Source organism: Ascaphus truei, chromosome 3 (genome assembly GCF_040206685.1).
Source record: "Ascaphus truei isolate aAscTru1 chromosome 3, aAscTru1.hap1, whole genome shotgun sequence".
Taxonomy (NCBI): domain Eukaryota; kingdom Metazoa; phylum Chordata; class Amphibia; order Anura; family Ascaphidae; genus Ascaphus; species Ascaphus truei.
This window is the reverse complement of record NC_134485.1, coordinates 169166818-169190825: the sequence shown is the minus strand read 5'-3', so window position 1 is coordinate 169190825 and position 24008 is coordinate 169166818. Positions and strand designations below refer to the sequence as shown.

Genomic DNA, 24008 nt, shown 5'->3' with positions numbered 1-24008 from the left:
GTATGCTAATGGTATGCTGAAAATGCTTAAAATGCTCCAATTTTGTATATTTTTTACATTTTTAATAGTAGCATGTAGGCGAACACTCACAGAGGTATGCAAGGGAGACTGGTTATGGTGAAATTAAATAAGGCTGTTATTGCGCCTGTTTCCTTAACATCAGGAAACCATCCAAACAAGGGGTAAACAAAGCTTCTATTCACTTGTGAGTATTTCTAGTGAAATACTATGCAGTCCACAACTCCCTTTAGATAAGCATGTCTCCCAGCCCCAAACATATATCATGAAATGAGCAGATATAAAAAGTCTTATAAATGAAAGTCTTATCTGTTCCTTGTGGTTTGGAGGGGAAATCTTCTCTGTTCCTGGTTGCTACCTTTTCCTCAGGGTTTGTCAGCATTCAGGTTTAGAAGTTTCCCCTGTGTCTTGAAAGCAGCACTGCTGTTTCTTCTGGCAGGCTCAAGACAACTGTCCCCATGCTCAGTCTCACAAGTTGTGTGAGATTCAGGCACAATCTCTTCCTGTCTCAAAAGACAGGCTTTTCTAAGCAATCTAATCAGGCAGGTGGTGTTTGTTAATTGACTACCAGCAGTTAACCACAACACTGCTGGATTAGAGGCACATTTTCTGAACAGGGATAACTCCCCTGTTACATACCTCCCTGTTTGTGGGAAGCTCGGGCTTGCCACGGCCAAAGCCCATCCTTCCACTCTCCTTCTAGATATCTCTGTGACTTGATTGAGAGTGGATGGAGGAAGAGAACCCTCAGTCCTGCTGGGATCGGAGCCCTTTCTCCAGTTCATTCGTGTCTCCTCCCGAAGGTGCTTGAGATCAGCACTCCTCAGTCGCTCGAGGAGGACTTTTTCTAAGTATAGTCTTTTGGCTACGTGCGCGGTCATGAGATTTCCCTCGCATCGGGTGCTCATTTTATTGCCGGTAGACTGTATGGCAGCAGTTGCAGAGCGTTTAAAAACAGCCCTTTGAGTTTTCTGCTCTTGAAGCTGTCTTTCTGCACTTTTTCCACTTAATGGAGTTGCTAGTTCAGCCTCTTTGGGATTAAGTTGCAAATCCATATCCACTTCCAGAGAATGTCCCATCTTTTCAGCTTCATCAGCTAAGGATTCTTCTGGTTTTTCTTCAGCACGTGTACCTTCTTTTGTTGCCTGTTGAGTGGCTGAAGGTTTTGCTAGTGCTTGTTGAGGTGGTTCAAATTTTGCAACCTTGTCTTTCAGATGAGCGGTATTCCCAGCTCTCACTGTACCCTTGTCTTCATGGGGTTTTGTGGCTGTGGGATACTGACGCTTAGTCAGGGTCAATACTTGTCCATGTAGAACTGTAATCTCATCCGCGAGAGATCCCTGTTTTTTGAGTGCGTCTTGCAAGTCTCTTCTCAGGGAATTTATCTGTACACTTTGGTTTTCTTGAGCTTGCTTCCACATTTTCACTGCATTGTGAAGCACTATGAACTTCTTTGCTTGGGCCACAGTTACTTGTTTCAGTTTCTGGACCTTCTTGTGCTCCCTTTTGTGCCAAGTCACCTGGGTTCTAAGCTTGGCCTTTAGCGATGCTTTGGTGATGCTCAGGGTAGCCTTCAGTTTCTCATGCTGCTTTGCGGGGACATACTGGGTAATCAGACGTTCCTGCAGCACTTGTATTTCTTTAACAGCCTGCAGATTGTCTTCCTGCAGAGTTCGCTGCTTCTCCTCGGACATCTGGAGGTGCGTACGCAGACCTTGCAGTTGGTTCTGCAGTCAGTGCTCTGCTTCAAACTTCTCAGCTTCCAACAGTCTATTTATTTCCTTGACTTCGTCTGTCAAATGAAAATTTTCTTCTTCCAGTTTTAAGTTTTCTCTTTTTAATCTTAAATTTTCTCCTTTTTCAGTCTCTGTACTATTCAGGGCCTCCTTGCAGTCCTCCTTCCATTTACGCACATCTGCTTTGAGAATGACAGTCTCCTGGCGTGAGATTTCCTTCTCTAGGTTGAAGGTATGAAGCTCCTTCTGAGAGACTTTGAGATCTGTATTAAGATTGACAATAGTTTCTTTAGATACACTGGCGACACACTTTATTCGAGCTCGGCTAGTCCCACGAATTCGGGTATACTCGGGTGTATTGAGGTTTGTGACTCTTTTCTGCCCGAGTGCATTGCGTTATTTTCCTGGCAGGGATTGAAGCATTTTATTCCCGCTGGCTGCAATACTGCACAGTATATATATATATATACTGCATTACAATTCATGAATTTATGCCATCTGGTAGACACGCGAAGCATTGCAGCCTATTAAATCCTAATCATTATCATTTAACAGATCAGCCGCCCGTCAGCCAGGCATGAACCATGGCTGGGAAGGCAAACGCAACGGGGCTTGTCAGAGGTGAGGAGCGGCGCATTCCAGGTATCTGCCAGGTACAAACTGGGTATTTGCTCGAATAAAGTGTGTCGCAGCAGTATGTCCAGCTCCTCAGTGAGAATGTGTAGTTCCTTTCTGGAGACTTCCAGGTCTGTGCGGCAGCTGTTGGTCTCATGATGTGAGGCATCCAGTGCTCTGCGGAGTGTCTGAACCCCTTTCTGAGATACGTCCATCTCTGTCCGGACACTGTTGACCTCCTGTTGTGAGGCATTCAGCTCTACGCGAAGAGTGTGAACCTCTTGCTGAAAGACTGACATCTGCTTTAGTGCCTCCTCGTACTTCCGCTTCAGCTTAGCCATCATTTTATCAGATTGGCTCTGCTTTTCATCCATGGCGGAAATAGTAGCGTTTGCAGTATCTAGCTCAGTCTTGAGATCGTCCAATTCTGTTCCAGATTCAGAGTACATTGCGAGCACCGTCTTCTGTAACTCAGCATTATCTTCTCTCTCAAGTTTCAATTGTTCCCGAAGTAGATTACAGTCACGCCTGGCAATTTTCAGGGCGTCTTCAGGTCTGGTCAAGGGATCGTCACTCACTGGTTCCGGCTCCGCTTCCCTGGGGTGATTGGTTGAGGGTTCCTCACTGTTGGCACCGGTCAGACACTTCTTTGGGGTACACGTCTTCTGCCTTGGGCCCTCTGGATATTCGGTTATCCGCGGGACGAATTCTCCATTTTCTCTAGGCTGCAGGGCATCTCGGTCCCCCTTTTTCTCCACAGGATCTGCGAACGTGTCTGTTCCTTCCCCGGTAAGTGCAGAACCGCTTTTCTTTAACCGCCTTTTTGTTTTGGTTGATACCGTCCCTTCAGGGATACTGGGATCTCCATCTTCATTTGAAATTTTAGCAGCATCACTGGATCCACCCGGCTTTTCTTGCAACTGTAATAGCTGACGGAAATATTCGGTGATCCACTGCTCCCGCTCTTTCTCCTGCTGATCATATTCGTCATCATAGGGAGCGGTCTTTTCGGCTCGTGTCGAGTTCAGGCACCCCCACCATTCTTGGGGTGTTTTGTGGGTGTGACTCGGTTCGGGTTCCCCGTAAGTGATGTCTTCCTCTTTATTGGACTGGAAGGGCCACTCTTCCGTGGGGTAGGGTTCATTACAGGAACGCTGCATCTTGTCCTCCATTTTGAGGCTATCAGGTGTAATTTTCTTCCTGACCTCAGGAGGCGCTATTGCACCTGTTGCCAATGTATTTGCTAGAACCCCAAATGGTTGTAGTCCTACAGGTGGGCATATTTTGCTTGTAGATGTCGTAGCTCTAACAGGCATCTCTGTAGCCTTTTCTTTCTTGGGTAAGTTTTACAATATCAGCAGTGCTGTGCACGCATTTTCTCTCATCAGGTATACAGGATGTGCAGTTGCTAGGTAAAAACGTCTATTTGCTTTACACCATTTACTTGCTAGGTGTAATCTCTCATTAGGTATGCTGGATGTGCAGTTGCTAGGTAAAAACTTCTGTTTGCTTTACACCATTTACTTGCTAGGTGCAATCTCTCTGCTTCAGTCAAATAATGTGGTTTTCTGCTTGAGTTCAGTCTCAACTTTGGGTATTATGACATTCACTCTTCACACTTTGGGATACCTTTTACACAGCTCAGCAATTCCTTTTTTTCTAGTAGGCAATTTTACCCTCAGCACTTGTTTACTGAAAATTCCCCTGCTTCAGCACACTCTTTCATCAATTTTCACACTTTTCTGCATATACTCCATTCACAACTGGTAGTCCTATGCAGTGTGGCAGCCTTTACTTGCCGAATCAGTACCGCTCGCGTGTCACCATCTGTATTCACTGCTTCAGCGAAACATTTGAAAACAACAAACGCCTATCCCTTTTAAGGGCTAACTTACTTCTTGAACCCTGACTACAGCTGGAAGGAAAACCCCCTATTTCAATGACCATATTACACTTTATTTGTGATAGGCAAATAAGGTTTACCTGCTTCAGCAGTCTCTCACTCTCTCCTCTTGGGATTGGGGATAAGAGTCCATCTGTGGTTTTGTAAGTTTCAGTGCAGTGTAGATTTCCTGCATGGGTGTGTATCACTTTAACTCTGGTCTCTGCTGCATGAGATTTTTTTTGTTTATGTTGCTCAGACTGTTTGTAGGCAAAAAGCACAAAAAAAAATTTCACAGCCAAACTCCGGGTCCCTTCTAACTTCAAAGACCACCTCTCGTCCCACTTCTGATGACCATATGTAGGCGGACGCTCACAGAGGTATGCAAGGGAGACTGGTTATGGTGAAATTAAATAAGGCTTTAATTGCGCCTGTTTCCTTAACATCAGGAAACCATCCAAACAAGGGGTAAACAAAGCTTCTATTCACTTGGGAGTATTTCTAGTGAAATACTATGCAGTCCACAACTCCCTTTAGATAAGCATGTCTCCCAGCCCCAAACATATATCATGAAATGAGCAGATATAAAAAGTCTTATAAATGAAAGTCTTATCTGTTCCTTGTGGTTTGGAGGGAAAATCTTCTCTGTTCCTGGTTGCTACCTTTTCCTCAGGGTTTGTCAGCATTCAGGTTTAGAAGTTTCCCCTGTTTCTTCTGGCAGGCTCAAGACAACTGTCCCCATGCTCAGTCTCACAAGTTGTGTGAGATTCAGGCACAATCTCTTCCTGTCTCAAAAGACAGGCTTTTCTAAGCAATCTAATCAGGCAGGTGGTGTTTGTTAATGGACTACCAGCAGTTAACCACCACACTGCTGGATTAGAGGCACATTTTCTGAACAGGGATAACTCCCATGTTACATAGCACTATCCACTAAATTACAAACTAATAAAGGAGTGAAAACTTAATATGTGATGGGTGAAACTCATATACTGTAAGTGAAGCACACCAATTGGTCACGAGGTTGTAAAATGTCCCATTGGGATAATACTTAAGTCCGACAGCTGGAGTCCAAAGGAGGGATTTTCACATCCCTCCAAACATTTTCCTTTGTTACATTTATAAGATGTTATTTTTAAAAGCGTGGTTCGGCTTCAGATGTCTAACGCTGTGCTCACCACAAACAAGGTGGGATCCCGGTACTGAGGTGAGAATGGGTAGAGACGCCACCCACAGCCACGGGGCACGTCTGGAGAGTGGATGGTCAGATAGCCGGGTCAGGATTGGAGAATGTAGATTAGTCTTGACACTTGCCGAGGTCAGAGGTAGGAGCCAGTAGAATAGTCTGAGTCCGATAGCCATGGTCAGGGGTTAAAGCTAGTAGAATTGTAGATGTCCGTAAGCCGTGGTCAGGGTTGGAGAGGTGCAGAAGGTCAGAAGTAAGCCGGGGTTGGTAAACCAGAAGTGCGGAGTCCAAGGGTCTAGCCAGGTCAGTACACAGGAGATCAATCTAGAAAGCAAGGCACAGGAACACGGGACAAGGCAAGGCTAGGTTCCTGGAAGTGGGAGAACAACGCTACCAGGAACTATGCTCAGCCAAAGTGCAAGTGGCACAGCTGAGCATATATAGGAGGATAGGACCATTGTGAGAGAGGGGAGGAGTAGAGGTGTGGCCTCAGCGGAGGCAGGGATAGGTGGAGCGGTGCAGTAGATAGGTGAGCATGATGAGAGTGTTGACGCGCAGCTGGGGAGCGGTGCACACACGTCACTTGATAGTGCCGCGCGACACTGACGTGTGCCTTAAGTGGGGAACGGAGCCAGACTCTGCGATGTCCACAAAGCTCCTTCGTGAGCGTGCGCTGTATAGACCGGGGTTGCGCAAGGCAGCAGGTAAGACGGGAGTGCGCCGTGGAGGACACTCTCCCCGATTCCTTTCAAGATGGCCCACATTGATTTGAATTCTGGAGAAATAAAATAAAGTGAAAAAGTACACGTAGGAGGGAATTGCTTCTTTAAAACAGCGGTTTTTATGTGCTTTGAAGCTGCTATATTTTGCACTGGTTGAGGAACTACAGTGTATCTGCTCCATGGCTATGGATTTGCTAAACACTTGGGTGAGTTAAGACCAGAACTGGGGGAGGAAGGGGTCACCTGGCATCGGTGTTTACTTAATATTGTCCATATGTTATATGATCTTATAACTACAGTACAAAATAACTTTTTTTCACAGTAGCATGCATGGTTCTTTAAAAATGTAATAATACTAATTATTTGGAACATTCAAGATTGGCACAATCGTTTTGCCAACAATTGCATAGTTACATTTTTAATTCTCCTTGTTTTAGGTGCTTTCATTTGAAGCGTATTTTGAAGAGGAAGTTCATGAAAAAAGGGAAGAAACCTTTCGAATAAGGCATTGTAAAATATATTTCTACCTTGAGGATGACACAATTCAAGTAGTGGAACCCCAAATAAAAAATAGTGGCATTCCACAGGGTACGTACTTCATACTTTTCAAACTAAATTAATTTCTCTTACTAGTGACCCCACTTAATATTGTGAAAAGTGGAGCAATGCACAAACATCTGTTCAGGTAATGAATTTTAAAAGCTTTGTATTGCACTAGAGGAGTACATAATACCTTAATACAGTGGTTCCCAAACTTTTTCGGTTCAAGGCTCCCCAAGGCGATCAGGATTTTTTCAAGGCTCCCCAAGGCGATCAGGATTTTTCCGCAGCGCCCAAAGTACACAGTCACTGATACACACACACACACAGTCACTGATACACACACAAACACAGTCACTGATACACACACACAGTCACTGATACACACACACGCAGTCACTGATACACACACACACTGATACACACACACATACACACACAGTGGAGAGCAGAGGCAGCAACGGATGTGAGTGACTGGGGGGGAGGGAGGAAAGGCAGGCGATCCATGCAGACGGCTCCTTGCCTCCCCCTTCACCCACCGCCAGGACAGGCAAATGTACAACTCCCCCCCAGCACCCCCGCTACCTTCTCCTATCACCCGGGGCAGAAGGGGACGGGACACCGCGCAGCCACCAGCAGACAGAGGAGCCAGGAGCGGGAAGGCAGACACACACACTCACCGTGTGCTCTGTACAAAGCGGAAGCCCTGCCCACGGCTTCCTCTGACCTGCAGCCAATCCCCTGTGGCCCGGTCGGCATTAAGGAGGGATGGTGGGGAGGGATAATCGGAGTGATGGTGGGGAGGGATAATCGTGGCGCCCCTATAGGCAAGCCACGGTGCACCAGGGCGCCGCGGCGCACATATTGGGAACCACTGCCTTAATACCTTAATCTGCTCTTAGTCACCTAAAATATCTAACTGGTCTATAGAGAGATTATGGAGCAGATTCATTAGCGCCGGTTTGGGTCAGCACACCTGACCCAGCATTGACTTCCATTCAAGTCAATTGGAGTGAATGCTGGATCAGTTGTGTTAACCGGTGCAAGCCCTTGATGAATTATCCCCAAAACTTCACATAACATCCCATACACCCATACATAAGGTACATGCCGACTCTTCTCTGTCTTTGACTCCCTACTCAGACCAACCTATGCTGCCTTTTCTTCTTTCTCCATCAGGACTTTTCAAGGAAAAGGTGGAATCCATACGTCAGGACATCCCCTTTGTATCCCCCCCCATCCTACACCCCTTCCTATCTCTCCTCCTGCCTTCCTTGACTCGTTTTCTGCTGTCACAGAGGAGGATGTGTCGTTGCTGATCTCCTCTTCTCCCTCTACCACCTACCCTCTAGACCCCATTCCCTCCCATCTCCTAAAATCTCTTGCTCCTACTATACTCCCGATGCTCACATACTTTTTAAACTCCTCCCTCTACTCTGGTACCTTTCCCTCTTCCTTCAAACATTCAACAGTTATACCATAACTCAAAAACAGCAAGCTTGACCCTACCTTTCTTTCTAACTATCAACCTGTCTCTCTGCTGCCTTTTGCCTCTAAAATCCTTGAACATCTTTTATTCTCTCACTTGCTCCATTTTCTCAACACCTATTCTCTCCTAGACCCTCTACAATCTGGCTTCCGCACTGCTCAATCCACTGAAACAGCCCTCACTAAAATAACTAATGACCACGATGCTGCCAAAGACACATTACACTCTGCTCATATTACTCGACCTCTCTGCAGTATTTGATACTGTGGACCCCCCTCTTCTCCTTCACATTCTCCATACTCTTGGCATTCGTAACAAAGCTCTATCCTGGATTTTCTCTTACCTCTCCCATCCTACTTTCAGTGTCTCTTTTGCTAACACCTCCTCCTCTATTGGTCTCTCTGTGGGGGTACCCCAGGGCTCTGTCCTGGGACCTCTTCTCTTTTCACACTCTCTCTCTATGTGACCTAATCACATCTTTTGGGTTCAAATATCACCTCTCTATGCTGATGACACACAAATTTCCTTTTCTACCCCTGACCTTACACCTGCTGTACAGACTTAAGTTTCTGAATGTCTTCCGCTATATCACCCTGGATGGCCCTCCGCCAACGTAAACTTAACATGGCAAAAACAGAGCTTCCTCCCAAACCTGTCCCTGCTACCTCCCACATTTCTGTTGGAAGTACTATCTTTCACCCAGTAGCCCAAGCACGCTGCCTAGGGGTCACACTCGACTCCTCTCTCACATTCTCTTCTCACATTCAAAAGGTGGCTAAAACCTGACGCTTTTTCCTCCGCAATATTACAAAGATACGCCCTTTCCCCTGTTGCTCGACTGCAAAAACTCTGACACAGACCATCATTCTCTCCCGGCTCGACTACCGTAACCTCCTGCTGTCTGGCCTTTCTGCCTCGCACCTGTCTCCCCTACAATCTATCCTAAATGCTGCTGCCAGAATCACTCTACTATTTCCGAAATCTGTCTCTGCGTCAACCCTGCTGAAATCCCTCTCTTGTCTTCCTATCAAATCGCATATCACCCACTCAATTCTCCTCCTCAGTTTTAAAGCTTTACAGTCTTCTGCTCCTCCTTACATCTCAGCCCTAATTTCTCACTATACACCATCCGACTCTTGCGTTCTGCTCAAGGATGTCTTCTCTCTACCCCCTTTGTATCTAAAGCCCTCTCCTGCCTTAAAACTTTCTCACTGACTGCCCCACACCTCTGGAATACCCTTCTCCTCAATATCCGACGATCACCCTCTCTATCCATCTTTAAGAGCCACCTCAAAAACACCTACTTAAGGAAGCATATGAGTAACTCAATGGCTAATAATTAACACCTCATACATAAACCTTTGGCTCTTGCAGACACACTTACTAGAACGCCCTCCTACTGTCTCTGTACGTTTTTCCTACCAACCAATTAGATTGTAAGCTCTTCAGAGCAAGGACTCCTTTTCCTAAATGTTACTACTGTATGTCTAAAGCACTTCTCCCCTTTATGTGTTATTTATATTATTTGTTATTTATATGATTGTCACATGTATTACTGCTGTGAAGCGCTATGTACATTAAGGGCGCTATATAAATAAAGACATACATACACCTTGAGTATTACTGTTCTTTGCAATCTGACATTAATTATTGGTTGCTCATCTGAGAATAAGATGTTTGGTAGAGAAGGAAATTGTATTTATCTTCGTTCTTTAAAGGTACAATAATCCGGCGCCACCGAATTCCTCTTCCATCACCGAACGATGACCAATACTATACTGTGGATCACTTCAACATCAATAAGGATATTGTCTTCTACTCAAAAATATATAAGATTGTAAATTGTGATGAGTTCACCAGAAATTTTCTAAGAAAACTAGGAGTCAGGCTTAAACCTCCAAGTTCTATTCCAGCAGACCCTTACACAACAATACGCAAGAAGGTAAGAAACAAAAACATGACCAGGGACGGTGCGAGGTAGCTCCCTTCTCCTCCTTGCCCTGTACACACATAGACACATACAAATAATAACAGAGACCCGATCTGGAAGTATAAAGGCAGCGACTATTTTATATATAAATAATAGAGTAAATGCCATCCTCTGCCATAGTGCTCCTTTAAAAGGGGGGGGGGGAGGAAATGGTCAGCCGGTCCTTGAACCACTGACCCCGTGACCCTTATGGCCGAGCCCACGTGACACAGCCGTTATCGCGAGGGGGCTCCCGGAAGTCATGTTCCAATGACCCCGCCCACTCACCACTCCCCCTGGGCTTTAACAGCCTAGCTTCCAGTCTGGCAAGAACAAGCACCTAACCCCCACAAGCCGCCGGGACACAGGCAATCGGTCAAATGACCCCTCATCTTAGGAACTTCAGTCCATCCATTTTCTTGAAAAGTATAAAGACTTCACACTAGAACAGAACAATGATAAACGTCAGTATTAACATGCCATATACGACAGAAAAACATTGTCAATTGTTAACAATAAGATACATTTCAATGTTATGGTTGTCCGTAAACGATTCTCACTAACAAGGGACAGATGTGTGGGAAATTGCTGGTGGGTAGCGAATAGGCCATGCTCCCCACCAGCTGGGCTTTAAATAGCCCCTAGCTCCTCCCGCCACACCACACCCCCTTGTGCTGGCGGGAAAAAGAGCAGCCAGGGATGGAAGGGAGCAGGACGGAGTGGTGGAGCCTGGCCACTATATCATTTTTCTGCCTTAAAATATAAAAAAGAACATTACTTACAATGATATATGCAACTATCCATTATATAAGATATGGTGGGTAAAAGTGACAAAAGCTCTCCACCGTACAGTGTACCACAAATACATATATCACTTTTGTGAGTACATTCACATGTCTCAGATAGGTCTGCAAGTGAAAAGCAGGATTGTAGACATGTCTGAGACGTGAATGTGCTCGAAAATGATATATACTGTACAGAAACATGGGATAATAATGAAATATTTTCCGTTATAAAAACAACATCATTTCATATTTAGAATCCCTCATCTTTACAGAAAATGAAAATGTGGTTGAACAATTCAATACCTAGTATGAATTCAGTTTCATTCCTTTCGAACTCCTATAAAAATTAAACACTACAAAACTCTCATTGATTTTCTCATTCATTAGGAGTCAGGGTCATAGATTTTTGGCATCAGTGACTCATAGACTTGAACGGATTCTTACTGATATAAAATCAGTAAAACATACTGGACACCTAACAAGCTCCTAATGTCAAACTAAAAGACCATTTTACTTATTAGATATTTATACATATATATTTAGGCACTGTACCGTGTATGAGTTTCACTGGATGTTCTATGTGTTTTATGTTCTGTCTCTGGTTTTGATATAAAATCAGCACTTTTCCATTGAAAGGCAATCTTTTGGTCCATAAACTCCACTTTTCACAGATTTCTGTTCTTGGAGGTTGACATCTCTGAAGCGTAATAAGAATATATGAATGCAGGGAAGTACGCTACTGTAGGGGATTTCTGTGGGTAAAGCTAATTAGGGCAGGTACTGTAGCATGGGGGGGGGGGGAATCAGCCTTGCAGACTTGGAAAGTGACTGCAAGTATCTTTAAAGATCACGAAGCACTCACGTAATTTGAAATACTTGCCACCAGTGCACAGCAATAGTGGTCCCATGGTGAAACGGCTACCTCCAACAATCCAAGAAGAATATAGATGTGGTGCTCATGTGGTCTTGTAAAAAAAGCCCAAAATGTATTCAATGGGAATCGACGTCTTGAGAAAGGCCCACGTTTCGGTCCACATTGAATGCATTTTGTGCTTTTTTTACAAGACCACCCATGTGTATTCTTATTGCAAGTATGTTTAATACATTTACTGTATTGAGAAGACTTTGGAGGGCTCTGAGTTACTGGACTGCTGTATACCAATTTTTTCTTAATTTTCCTAATTCTGCTAAGTGAGATTTGGTTTACCTTAAGAGTGGGCACGTCACTGGTGTTTTGGTTTGAAAATGTTTTCTTGTTTGTGTTTTGTCATTGCACGATGTAATTTGCTTCTGTAAAAAAATTACGTTTTTTTTTTTTTTTTTTTAAAGCATGCCATTTGTACAGCAGCGGCAGCTCTTATTCGAGCAAATGCCGCTGGCTGTATGAGGCTGGGAAGCGGGTAGCCGCGGCGCGTGGCGGCGCACTGTGACGTCACGGTCACAAGCGCGCCCGGCTTCCCCGTCTTCCCCGGCTTCCCCAGGCTTCCCCGACACCCCTGGAGTTCAAATCTAGGTAAGCGGGGGTGCGGGGAAGCAGAGGGGCAGAGTAGAAGCCGGGTTCGGGGTGTCTTTGGGGGGGTAATTGCGCGCGATGTGGAGGGGGGGTGCGTGGGGGAAACGCGGCGGCGCGTGTTTCTGACTGGCGGCAGCTGGGGTAGATCCCGGCATGCCGCCGGCATTTACTTTAATAAAGTATGTCGCTACTGTATCAAAATATGGGTGAACATTTTGAAAATTTTAACTTCTGTGCATAAGTTTCATGAGTTTGCAAACCCAAAAGTATGCCCGGTTGATTGTGAAAAACAATAAATAAATTAATTTAAAATTCAAAAAGCAAATCACCTTTTTGGAATTTTGGCTTGTGTTCTGCACGGTTTCGAAAATTAGTTCTGCAAATTTGGCCCGGAAATCCAAACAAATTTCAAAGTTTGGAATTTGAATCTGCCAAGCTGCCAAGCTGCCAACCTGCCAATCCTTAGTTTACCACTTTAATTTTGTAATTTTCAATTGTGTGTTTTTTTTTTTTAAAGTTAAATTGATAATTGGCTAAACTTCTTTATCGCTGTACCAAATACTATCTGATAGAGACTACAACAATTAAAGAAATAACATGGTAGCAAACCTTTATGTTCTTTCCCTTTTGAATTTTAGGTACAGGATAGTATGCAGCCTTTGCGTCCTTACGAATGTATGGATACACTGAAACAGTTTCTGGAGCATGACACACATGTTTTGCGTTTCTACTGCATGTGGGATGACACACCATCTCTTTTTGGGGACTCAAGAGAGCTTATTTTGCATTATTTCCTGGCAGATGATACAATTGAAATCATAGAAGTTATACCAGCAAACGCTGGCAGGGATGCAGTCCCAGTCTTTCTCCACAGAGGAAAACTACCCAAGGTACATAATGGAATAATATAATATAATACAATTTAATGATTATGCTTTAAGACATAAACACATATTGTAGAATAAATTAGTACGAATTAGCACTTTTTTATTGTATAATCTTAAAGATATAGTAATAGCCGTTTTGGTCTTAATCCTGGTCCTGTTCTCGATACATTACATCTAAAGAAGAAGAAACATGGGATGCATTGAAAGTTTATGTACAATTATATCCTTAAGGAATGATTTAGTTTGGTTTTAAAATTGCAGCAATTGCAACTTTTGCAAAATGTAAAACAAGGTTTATACCCTTATGTATATTTTCTGGTAAAATACCTGAAAACACAGTTATGTTGTATTATTATTTCCTTTAATTTTAGTTTATGTTAAACTGAAGGCTTTCATAAACATAGCATATATTAAAAAATTGATCTTGAAAGACTTCTAGAAAAAAACCCCATCAAAGACGCAGTGTGGGCAGTGGCGGATTTCCAATTAGGCTCAATAGGCACAAGCCTATGGCGGCAAAATGTAGAGCCGGCAAATTTGTATTTTTTTTCTTTTTTCCCCATACTGTACACTGAGGCCCCGCTCTCATCCTCACTAATTGCTGGGGGAGAGCACGTGGCCTCTGTAAAGGTCTCTTACCTCCTCCGTCGTGCCACCCTCCCCTTTCTGTAGCATCATGGCATCAAATGACACGGCGACGTCACATGGCGACGTGTTGTCATGGAAATTTGTTGTCACGTGACGTTGCGGCGTAATTTGACACCGAGATACTGCAGAAGGTGGAGGTCGGTGCTGCAGGAGGAGGTAGACCGTTCGGCAAAAAGTAAGTGACTATGGGCTGCAAAAATGGAAATCCGCCACCGTGTGGGGGTAACACTTCTGTTCTGCAAAACGTTGTGAATATGTGAAAATTCTTTTAAACAGGCTTCAAACTATGGTTAGTCTAAATCCAGTACAACTACATTCATTATTGTTATAACATTGATGTAAAATACTCTTCATATAACCCTTATAATAATCTATGGTTACTCCAAATCCAGGACTGTTGCATTCATTGTTATAAAAATTATGTCAATATCCCTCCTAATAACACAAGTAAAGGATGAGAATTGGAGAATTGAAACATAAATATGTCAAATGTATTATGGAATATAATAAATGATAATATGTATACAAAGATATTTAAATTACATTATTTAGCATAAAATTATTTGACTTATTTTTTTTTAGAGAAACCTAATATTTAAAAAAAAGAAAAGAAAAACATACAGTATGCTCATCCTTTGTATTTCTACTGACACATTTTCATTGATCTTGCAGTATGGACCCACAAAAATGTATCACCCTGGTGAGATCACAGCACGTACAGTTCTGAATGTGTTTGGGCCAATGGGACATGGCGGTCGTTATATTCTGGATAATCTTAAGGTGAGAAAATAGTGATTCATCAAAGCCAAGTCAAATGGAATTCTTGCATAAGTCACAAAAACTTTTTTAGTGCTCTGCAGTTGAAAACTAGAAGATGTTAGCCTATATAGGTAAAGATTCAGTATATGGTCATATATGTATTACTGTATATGATAAATTATCATACACTGAATGGTGGCAGAACACAAGCATAATGGCCCATCTTAATATATAAAATCAAAAGGTTGGTACTAGCTGCGGTGAATCTGATTGGTCCTCAGCCTCTGGCCAATCAGATTGGTGGCTCTATGACGTCACCCGACTCTATGACGTCACCCAACTCCCTCTCCCTCCCACCGGCTCCCAGATGGAGGGGAAGAGCGTCGCGGCCCTCCTGCCCCAGCCGCCAACGCTCACTTCCCTCCCTCCCCGGCGGAGGGACAGGTAGTGGGCAGGCAGCCTCCGGAAGGACCCCTTTCCTCCTGCAGCTGCCCCCGGTAAGATGGCAGCGCACAGCGGACAGGCGGGGGGTGGTATTCAGTCAGGAGAGAGGGGGGGGAGTTAGTCAGGAGAGAGAGGGGGGAGGGAGTCAGGAGAGAGGGTGGGGGAGAGAGTCGGGAGAGAGGGAGTCAGGAGAGAGGGAGTAAGGAGAGAGGGGGGTGGGAGGGAGTCAGGAGAGAGGGGGGGGGGGGAGAGAGGGAGTCAGGAGAGAGGGGGGGAGGGAGTCAGGAGAGAAGGGGGGGAAGCCTGACCAGCTGTGAAGAGGGGGGGAAGAGAGTTGAGAGGGAGGATGGGGGAGGCAGAACATTACATCACGGGCAACGCCGGGTATATCAGCTAGTATTAACTAAGTGGTACTTTAGGACACCATGCCAAAGGATACCTTCTGATGTTGGAAGACACTGTTCACTTGAATGGGCTGTATATTATCTGACCAGGGTGGCTGCGAGGTAGCTCCCCTCTCTCACCCTCCCCCGAACCCACATGCAACGTAAGAATAACGACAGAGACCGGATCTGGAGGTATAAAATGCAGTGGCTATATATTTTATAACAAATAACGAATGGGGTAAATGCTACTTCCCGCCAGAGTGTTCCTTTGACAGGAGGGGGAGGGGCCGGTCAGCCGGTCCTTGAACCGCTGACCCCGTGCCCCTATTACCGGTCATTGTCGTGAGCGTGCTCCCAGAAGTCATGTCTAAATGACCCTGCCCACTCGCACTCCCCCGGGCTTAAACAGCTAAGCTCCCAGTCTAGCAAGACCAAGCACCTACCCCAAAAGCCACCACCGGCGGGCCTATCTAACCACCCTTAAACTGGGACCGTACCGCCAGACCCATAAGGACCCTCTCCAACCCCTCCTGAAAACTGTTATTGAAAAGGTCCACCCCAACGTCTGACATGTGATCCCCGTCTTCCCTGCACAAACCACTTGAGTTTGCATCGAAATCTGGGTGTCTGATCTCCCAGCTCCCACATTGTTCTATGAACTTGCCTGTGGCCTTATTCACCTCTTACATGCCCAGTCCACTGTGCTCTGTACCCTCGCGCCTCACCATGCCGCCTATAGACTATGTCTGACCACACGTCCTGAACTGCTGGCCGGCGAGCAAATATCAGCACCAGGTCCGGCCTAATGGGATCGATCAAGTCAATTGAGCGCAAAGCCGCCACATCGTTACCTCCTGCGTGAATGAGCAGGATCTAGGGAGGCCTCCTATCCTTAGCACAACGCCATGTCCCCGTCCCCCCAACCCGCTTGCCAAACCTGAGTATTCATGCCAAGCTGCCGCATAAGCCTCCCACTTACCCAGAGCCACGGAAGCTCGCACTAAATTCAAGAATGTGTGGTTCACCACGCCCATAAGTCTACCGGGTCAAGGCAAGTCGACCTGGTCCACCTCTGGTGCCCACTTCAAAATTCTGTCATCCGTCCTTAGCGTTGATGCCGAGCCTCGTCTTCCTCCATTGTCAGTTCCATGTTGTCAAACCACGCCGGGGGCATAACATGCTGCCTCGAGCACAGCTACCATTCCGGGAGGACCTGGCACCGCCGACTTGCCACCACACCACCTGCAACCGCTGCCCCCGGCCGATTTGCTCTGCCACCGCCCGCAACCACCCGTCTTGTTCTGCCAACGCCGGCAACCATTGCGGGCGGCCGATTTGTTCTTCCACCGCCTGCAACCGCTGCATGTGGTCGATTTGCCACCACACCACCTGCAACCGCTGCGGGCGGCAGTCCTGCGCCCCTTCGTGACGCCTTGCCTCGCGGCTCTGCCACTGGAGGCTGCTGCCCTGCTTGCGGCCCTTGTCCTGCGCCCCTTCATGATGCCCTGCCATGTGACTTTGCTGCCGGAGGCTGCCGCCCTGCTTGTGGCCCCTATCCTCCGCCTGGTGCGACCTGCTGCCGCACCCCTCATGGCCGAGCCCCACCATGGGGGCTGGCATCATCGCTTGACAATTGCTGAGCTTGCGAAGTGGCGGGAATGTACCGGCCTTGTCCGTTATCAAGGCCTATCTGTTTGTGAACAAGCTGTCTAGCTGCTGGTCTAACCAGCCCTTTTCCTGGTTCAACTCCTCAGTTTGGAGCTGACTAAATTGCTCAGATATTGCTAGCGCCATTGCTAGTGGGGGATGAGAGCAATGTCTACGAGTGTACGTGTAATTAAGCCTGTTGCAATGCGTGCCTGCAGGAGTGACGACTGGCCTTCTTATTGTACTAACAGAGAGCGTGCATGTGCGTGAGTGTTTTAGCAGAACACTGGGGATGCCGCGAATCAAGAGAGGGGGGAAAAATCGTCCAGTTGCCCACTTAGAAATCCCAACTGAAGTAGACAAGAAATATTCAACCGTTATAATCAATTTGTTGTTGGTTTTATTGTCCCAGCAACCCTTCTTTGAAGCTGCCGCCCGGGCTTTCCCCGCCTTCTGTAAGGAAAAAATCAGGTGAACAGGAAAACTCCTGCACATCTTTTTTTTTTTTTTTTAAGAAGCTAGCCAACGGTGGAATCACCCTATGTGTCTGGAAACCCGTCCACGCCATGCCTTATAAAATACATGCGTACCTATCGTATAACCCATATTGCTCATTGTAACCACGCATTTGCAACCATGCATATGCCCTTATAACTCCGCCAGGGCAGCAATAAATAATGATGAGTTAACCAATTCACCTAAATTGTTGGGAGCATTTCTCTTGGCCACACACCCTGACAAGACAACCCTTCCGCTGCCACGACACATGTAAAGAATAGTCTGTAAACGCGTGCCCCCCTAAGCCTCACTCACACAGCTTCCTAGAGAGCAGGGAAAGGGGAATTGGAGACCCCTTAAGCAAGTGTGGGCATCACGCGCCAGAAGAGGCCATGCAACCACATCCCAACAACACTCATCCTGATGATATGACGTACATCGCACATGAATTATGTCATTCACGTGCTTCCCCCAGTAGTGCTGCTGTAAAGAACAACATACAACCCATCGGGTGCTCTTGAAGCATAACCACACCACCTGCAACCGCTGCACCCGGCCGATTTGCTCTGCCACCGCCCGCAACCACCCGTCTTGTTCTGCCAACGCCGGCAACCATTGCGGGCGGCCGATTAGTTCTTCCACCGCCTGCAACCGCTGCATGTGGTCGATTTGCCACCACACCACCTGCAACCGCTGCGGGCGACCGTCCTGCGCCCCTTCGTGATGCCTTGCCTCGCGGCTCTGCCACTGGAGGCTGCCGCCCTGCTTGCGGCCCTTGTCCTGCGCCCCTTCATGATGCCCTGCCATGTGACTTTGCTGCCGGAGGCTGCCGCCCTGCTTGTGGCCCCTATCTTCCGCCTGTTGCGACCTGCTGCCGCACCCCTCATGGCCGAGCCCCACCATGGGGGCTGGCATCATCACTTGGCAATTGCTGAGCTTGCGAAGTGGCGGGAATGTACCGGCCTTGTCCGTTATCAAAGCCTATCTGTTTGTGAACAAGCTGTCTAGCTGCTGGTCTAACCAGCCCTTTTCCTGGTTCAACTCCTCAGCTTGGAGCTGACTAAATTGCTCAGATATTGCTAGCGCCATTGCTAGTGGGGGATGAGAGCAATGTCTACGAGTGTACGTGTAATTAAGCCTGTTGCAATGCGTGCCTGCAGGAGTGACGACTGGCCTTCTTATTGTACTAACAGGGAGCGTACATGTGCGTGAGTATTTTAGCAGAACACTGGGGATGCCGCGAATCAAGAGAGGGGTGAAAAATCGTCCAGTTGCCCACTTAGAAATCCCAACTGAAGTAGACAAGAAATATTCAACCGTTATAATCAATTTGTTGTTGGTTTTATTGTCCCAGCAACCCTTCTTTGAAGCTGCCGCCCGGGCTTTCCCCGCCTTCTGTAAGGAAAAAATCAGGTGAACAGGAAAACCCCTGCACATCTTTTTTTTTTTAAGAAGCTAGCCAACGGTGGAATCACCCTATGTGTCTGGAAACCCGTCCACGCCATGCCTCATAAAATACATGCGTACCTATCGTATAACCCATATTGCTCATTGTAACCATGCATTTGCAACCATGCATATGCCCTTATAACTCCGCCGGGGCAGCAATAAATAATGATGAGTTAACCAATTCACCTAAATTGTTGGGAGCATTTCTCTTGGCCACACAACCCTGACAAGACAACCCTTCCGCTGCCACGACACATGTAAAGAATAGTCTGTAAATGCGTGCCCCCCTAGGCCTCACTCACACAGCTTCCTAGAGAGCAGGGAAAGGGGAATTGGAGACCCCTTAAGCAAGTGTGGGCATCACGCGCCAGAAGAGGCCATGCAACCACATCCCAACAACACTCATCCTGATGATATGACGTACATCGCACATGAATTATGTCATTCACGTGCTTCCCCCAGTAGTGCTGCTGTAAAGAACAACATACAACCCATCGGGTGCTCTTGAAGCATAGCCATGCCATCCTTTAGTATATAAGCCATATGTTAATAAAGCGCTTATATGACTACATAATAAAGACGGCTATATCAAGAGCAGACAAAATTACCATATACACCTTTTAGAAACGGCTAAGAATAAAAGGCATTCTAGCAAAAAGTAGCCAAACGTAAAATGCCTACTGGGATGACCCCTGGAGGCCCGACCCTTCATTGCAGCAAACTAGCTTCTAGCTTTCTGGGTTTATTCATCCAGAATGATTCCCTCTGGAAAAATGTAGCTAAAATTGGCCATAATGTGTTCCCACGAGCCCAGACATGCCTTCTATATCATATCACACTGCCCCCAACTATATATTAGTGAATGCCAATGTACAATATATTTGGCTTACTAAAGCATTTATTCGTCGAGTTGCCAATCTAAGATGTGTAATCAATAAGATGTAAACCTGGTATTGTGAGGTTGTATGTAAAGTTATATCTATTTACGCAAAGCCCCTCTCGCCCCAGTTATCAGTTTTATTAGCTGACATGAACTCATGTATAATGCCAAGCGTCTGCCACCTTTGTGAGGAGCCTGCCTTGCTCTGTGCCTGAATCACATGACCTCAATTGAGATTTCTCCATTATGGAGACAAACAGCCCTCCCCGCAACTGCAACGCACACCCAGAATGCCAATGCACGTGTCTTTGTGCATATACCCGCTATATTCTCGCAGCCCTTACTGGGATTTCACAATGCTGATTTGGTACAACACAACAGATACTCCATCGTTCGTGACTGCTGTTTCGCAGCATGAGATAACATAACATAACATAATACTGGATTCAGATATACTATATGTATGATGTAAAGTGATTACCACCCCTGTGAGGAGCCTGCTTTATTCCGAGTGTGAATCGCCTAACCCCAAGTGAAATTACTTCATTGTGAACAGACAGGAGCCCCCCCACCCCCTTGATCCTATGATATATATGGATCACCATACTGTTAAACCGCTAACCATGCTCCCTGGAACAGCATACAATCTCTCTTCATGTAATATGTGCTGTATAACCCTTTCCATTCATTTTAATTCCGTGTTTGTAACCATGTTTATGTCATTATAACTCTCTGCCCAAGACATACTTGAATACGAGAGGCAACCCTCAATGTATCACTCCTTGGTAAACACTTAAATAAATCAATCAACCCTTTCAAGGTGGCAGGACCTCGGACAAAGTGGCTAACAATATCAAATGGTTTATTTTCCAAAATCCTTATGATTTTCTATCTACACCAGCACCCATGCCACCGCCAATTTTCCCACTGCAGGCCCACGGGCCAGGCCAGCTGACGGCAGGCCCACGGGCCAGGCCAGCTGCTGATGGCCACGTGATCGCCTCTAATGCCAGCTGTGTGTGCTAGAGCGGCAGTTGCGCATGCAGTCCCACTCCACCCTTGTGCGTCTTGGAGGCCAGGGAGCGCTACCAGCAATGCGACATTAAACCCAATCCTTCTTCTGCAGGGGCCTGTTGCATGCCCCACATGAAAAATGGTGGCCATGCAAGAGGACACATGGCTAAGGCCCCCTCTCCTCTCTCCCGGAGACCCTGAACATTGTGTGCCACCTCCTGCAACCCCCCCCCCCCCGCAATATGGCTGAGAGGCCGCGGGGGGAGGAGGAGCACCCACATGGGGAAAGCCTTTTTTTACTCGGTATTACTGGTAGACACTGTAACCCAACTAATATCCTACTATTCATTACCAAATAAATAGCTGAAAAATATAACATCCTCTAAATAAGTGGTAACATTTGACCAATATAAAGGACCACTGATGCCCTGGGCAGGCCGCCGCCTCACCGCACAGGAGAGCCTTCATTTTTGGTGGCCAAAATTATTACCCCATAGTAAACAGTATAATCAGTATAATCACCAGTAATTATTTGAATCAAATGGAGCCGTTTGTTCTCATCTCTGTTGTACAGAAGATAGGGTATACCCTGAATACACACATATGTATAATTATACACATACGTATATATATATATATATATATATATATATATATATATATATATATATATACATATACACATACACATACACACACACACACACACACACACATATATATATATATATATATATACGTATAAACACATGTGCGTGTGTGTACAAGCACTGTATATAATGAGCATTTGCATGGAAGATATGTCCTATTCCAACCATATTGGGTTTAATAATGTTTCAAATAAATCCTCAAGCAGACTACATGAAATGGACAAGTTGATCCAATCAGTTGTACTTTACAAATCTTTGATTCAAATTGAATTCCCCCTGCCTCCACATTTTTCCTGCCTTGCCCTTTAGTCAAGCCTGCTGGAGGCCAGCCACGTGTATCCCCCCAACCCAGTGGGGATCCAAGTGTGTCCATCCTCAGCCATGCTTCCTACCCTGTGCGCAAATACCCCAAACCACATTCAACTGCTGCTTTGTTAACCTCTAACTGCGGCCCCTGCCATAGCATAATTTATTTGAACTGTGGTGGCAGATAACAAATTAGTTACCAATTTGTTATATATGCAAACAATCCAACATGCCATCATTCCTACCCCACCCCCCAATTCCTCCTCTGCAGTGGCCTGTTGCCTGCCCCACACACAGAATGGTGGCCATGCAAGAGGACACCTGGCCATGGCCTGCTTTCCCTTCTGCTCCCGCACAAACTGGTGGGGTGGAGATTGTTCCCGACTAGCAAAGCTACAAACACGCCTTGGCATGGACAATCACCCCCCAAAACAGGCAGATATTACCATTTGCAACATGTATACACCTTCATAAAAAGGCCTCTCACTGTTGTCTGTACAACTCAGCAGTCCGCACATTACCATAGTTACATTCAATGCATTAGTTAACGTGAATACGTTGCATACCCTACCAAAGCACTTCTAGTTAACCCTGTGTTAACCCAATTTCATAAAACACAATCCCAGCCGCGGCAATAATGCTCCCCTTAGTCATAGCATCTTTGGTAAATATATCCTGCTGCCCCCCAAAGTAGCACCCTTGAGCTATTCTCCCCCTCCTGCCACCAGCTGCTGGACTAGCTGGCTGGGGGCGTCTCTGGTCCTGCCCCTAAGCACCGACATGAGTGGCAATGCCGGCAGCGGAGACAGAACTGGGAGCGCAGGAAGGGCAGATGGCAGGACCGCTGTACTTGGGAGGAAAGAGTACCCGGGCCAAATCTAAACTGCGCAGGAACCCACAAATCAGCCCAGTTGTGGCCTAAGGAAATGTCTGCAGTCCTCTTTCTCCTTATGTCAGCTCAAATGTGAGCTAAGGAATCTCTCTCCTGTTTCTAACATCAGGCTTTTTCGAAGAGTCCTAATCATCCAGGTGGAGTCTGGTTGATTGCCTGTGTGCAATTAACCAGCACACTGCTAGATTTAGAGGCAGTTTCTCTCAAACAGTAATAAGTCACTGTTACAGGGACCAAGTGTCCACTCACATTATCCAGGTTTGGCCCCCCATCCCAGAAGGGACCCAAGTGTGCCCCACCCCAGAGGAGGGCCAAGTGTTTTCCCCCTCAACCCAAATGGTTGCCCAAGTGTGCATCCCCACCCCAGTGGGGGCTCCTAGTGACTCCCCCCCCACCTCACAGAGGGGACCGAAGTGCAGCCCTTCATCCAAGCCAGAGTAGGAGACCCATTATTCCTGAGTTGCATCCCCCCTCCCGCCAGCACAGGGGGGGGGGGGAGAATTGCACCGCATGTGCTTGCTGCCGGCCGCAGCGGACTAAAATGGGGCTTATGGGGTGCCAGGTGCAGGGGTCCAGGACCATTCACTTACCCTCAGGTGTCCCTGCGACCACCCCTGCTGCCCCCCCCCCCCACATGTCGGATCACTACTTTGGGACCCGCAGGGTCTCATGGGCGCCTCCACTTCCCGTTGCGCTTGATGGTGGCTTCACTGGGGAGGAGGTACCTGAATAGGCTTTTTCCCCCGAGCTAATTTTAGGGGCAGAAGCACCAGGGGAGAACCACATGGCTGGCGGTATTATTGAGCACCACTGCAGCATGATTGCGCGCCTAAAACCGGCAGCGGGGACAAACCAGGGGGCGCGGGAAGCCAACGCAGCATGGGAAGCTCCCCCCACATGGATAATAGTTAAGGGGCTTGCATAATGCCCCATAGCCGGAGAGGCGCTTCGCAAGTAGGGGAAAGCAGTGAGCGGCCGCCAGCAGCAGCGCACTCCGTTCTAACCCCATAGCCAGTCGGCCCACCAGCCACCTCTCCCTGCCAGTGCACGTCCCTCCCCAGCTCCCCCCGAACACACTGTCCATGAGTGGGCAAGT

The 24008-nt window shown here is 46.6% G+C and overlaps 1 protein-coding gene across 1 annotated transcript in view; it reads left to right on the top strand.

The window, feature by feature from the left end:
- EFHC2 (EF-hand domain containing 2) overlaps positions 1 to 24008 on the top strand; it is a 173552-nt gene that overhangs the window by 24204 nt on the left and 125340 nt on the right. The window contains exons 3-6 of the mRNA XM_075589734.1: positions 6594 to 6744; positions 9904 to 10127; positions 13091 to 13342; positions 14660 to 14767. Coding sequence (XP_075445849.1) covers positions 6594 to 6744; positions 9904 to 10127; positions 13091 to 13342; positions 14660 to 14767 — 735 coding nt within the window. The remainder of the gene's footprint in view (positions 1 to 6593; positions 6745 to 9903; positions 10128 to 13090; positions 13343 to 14659; positions 14768 to 24008) is intronic.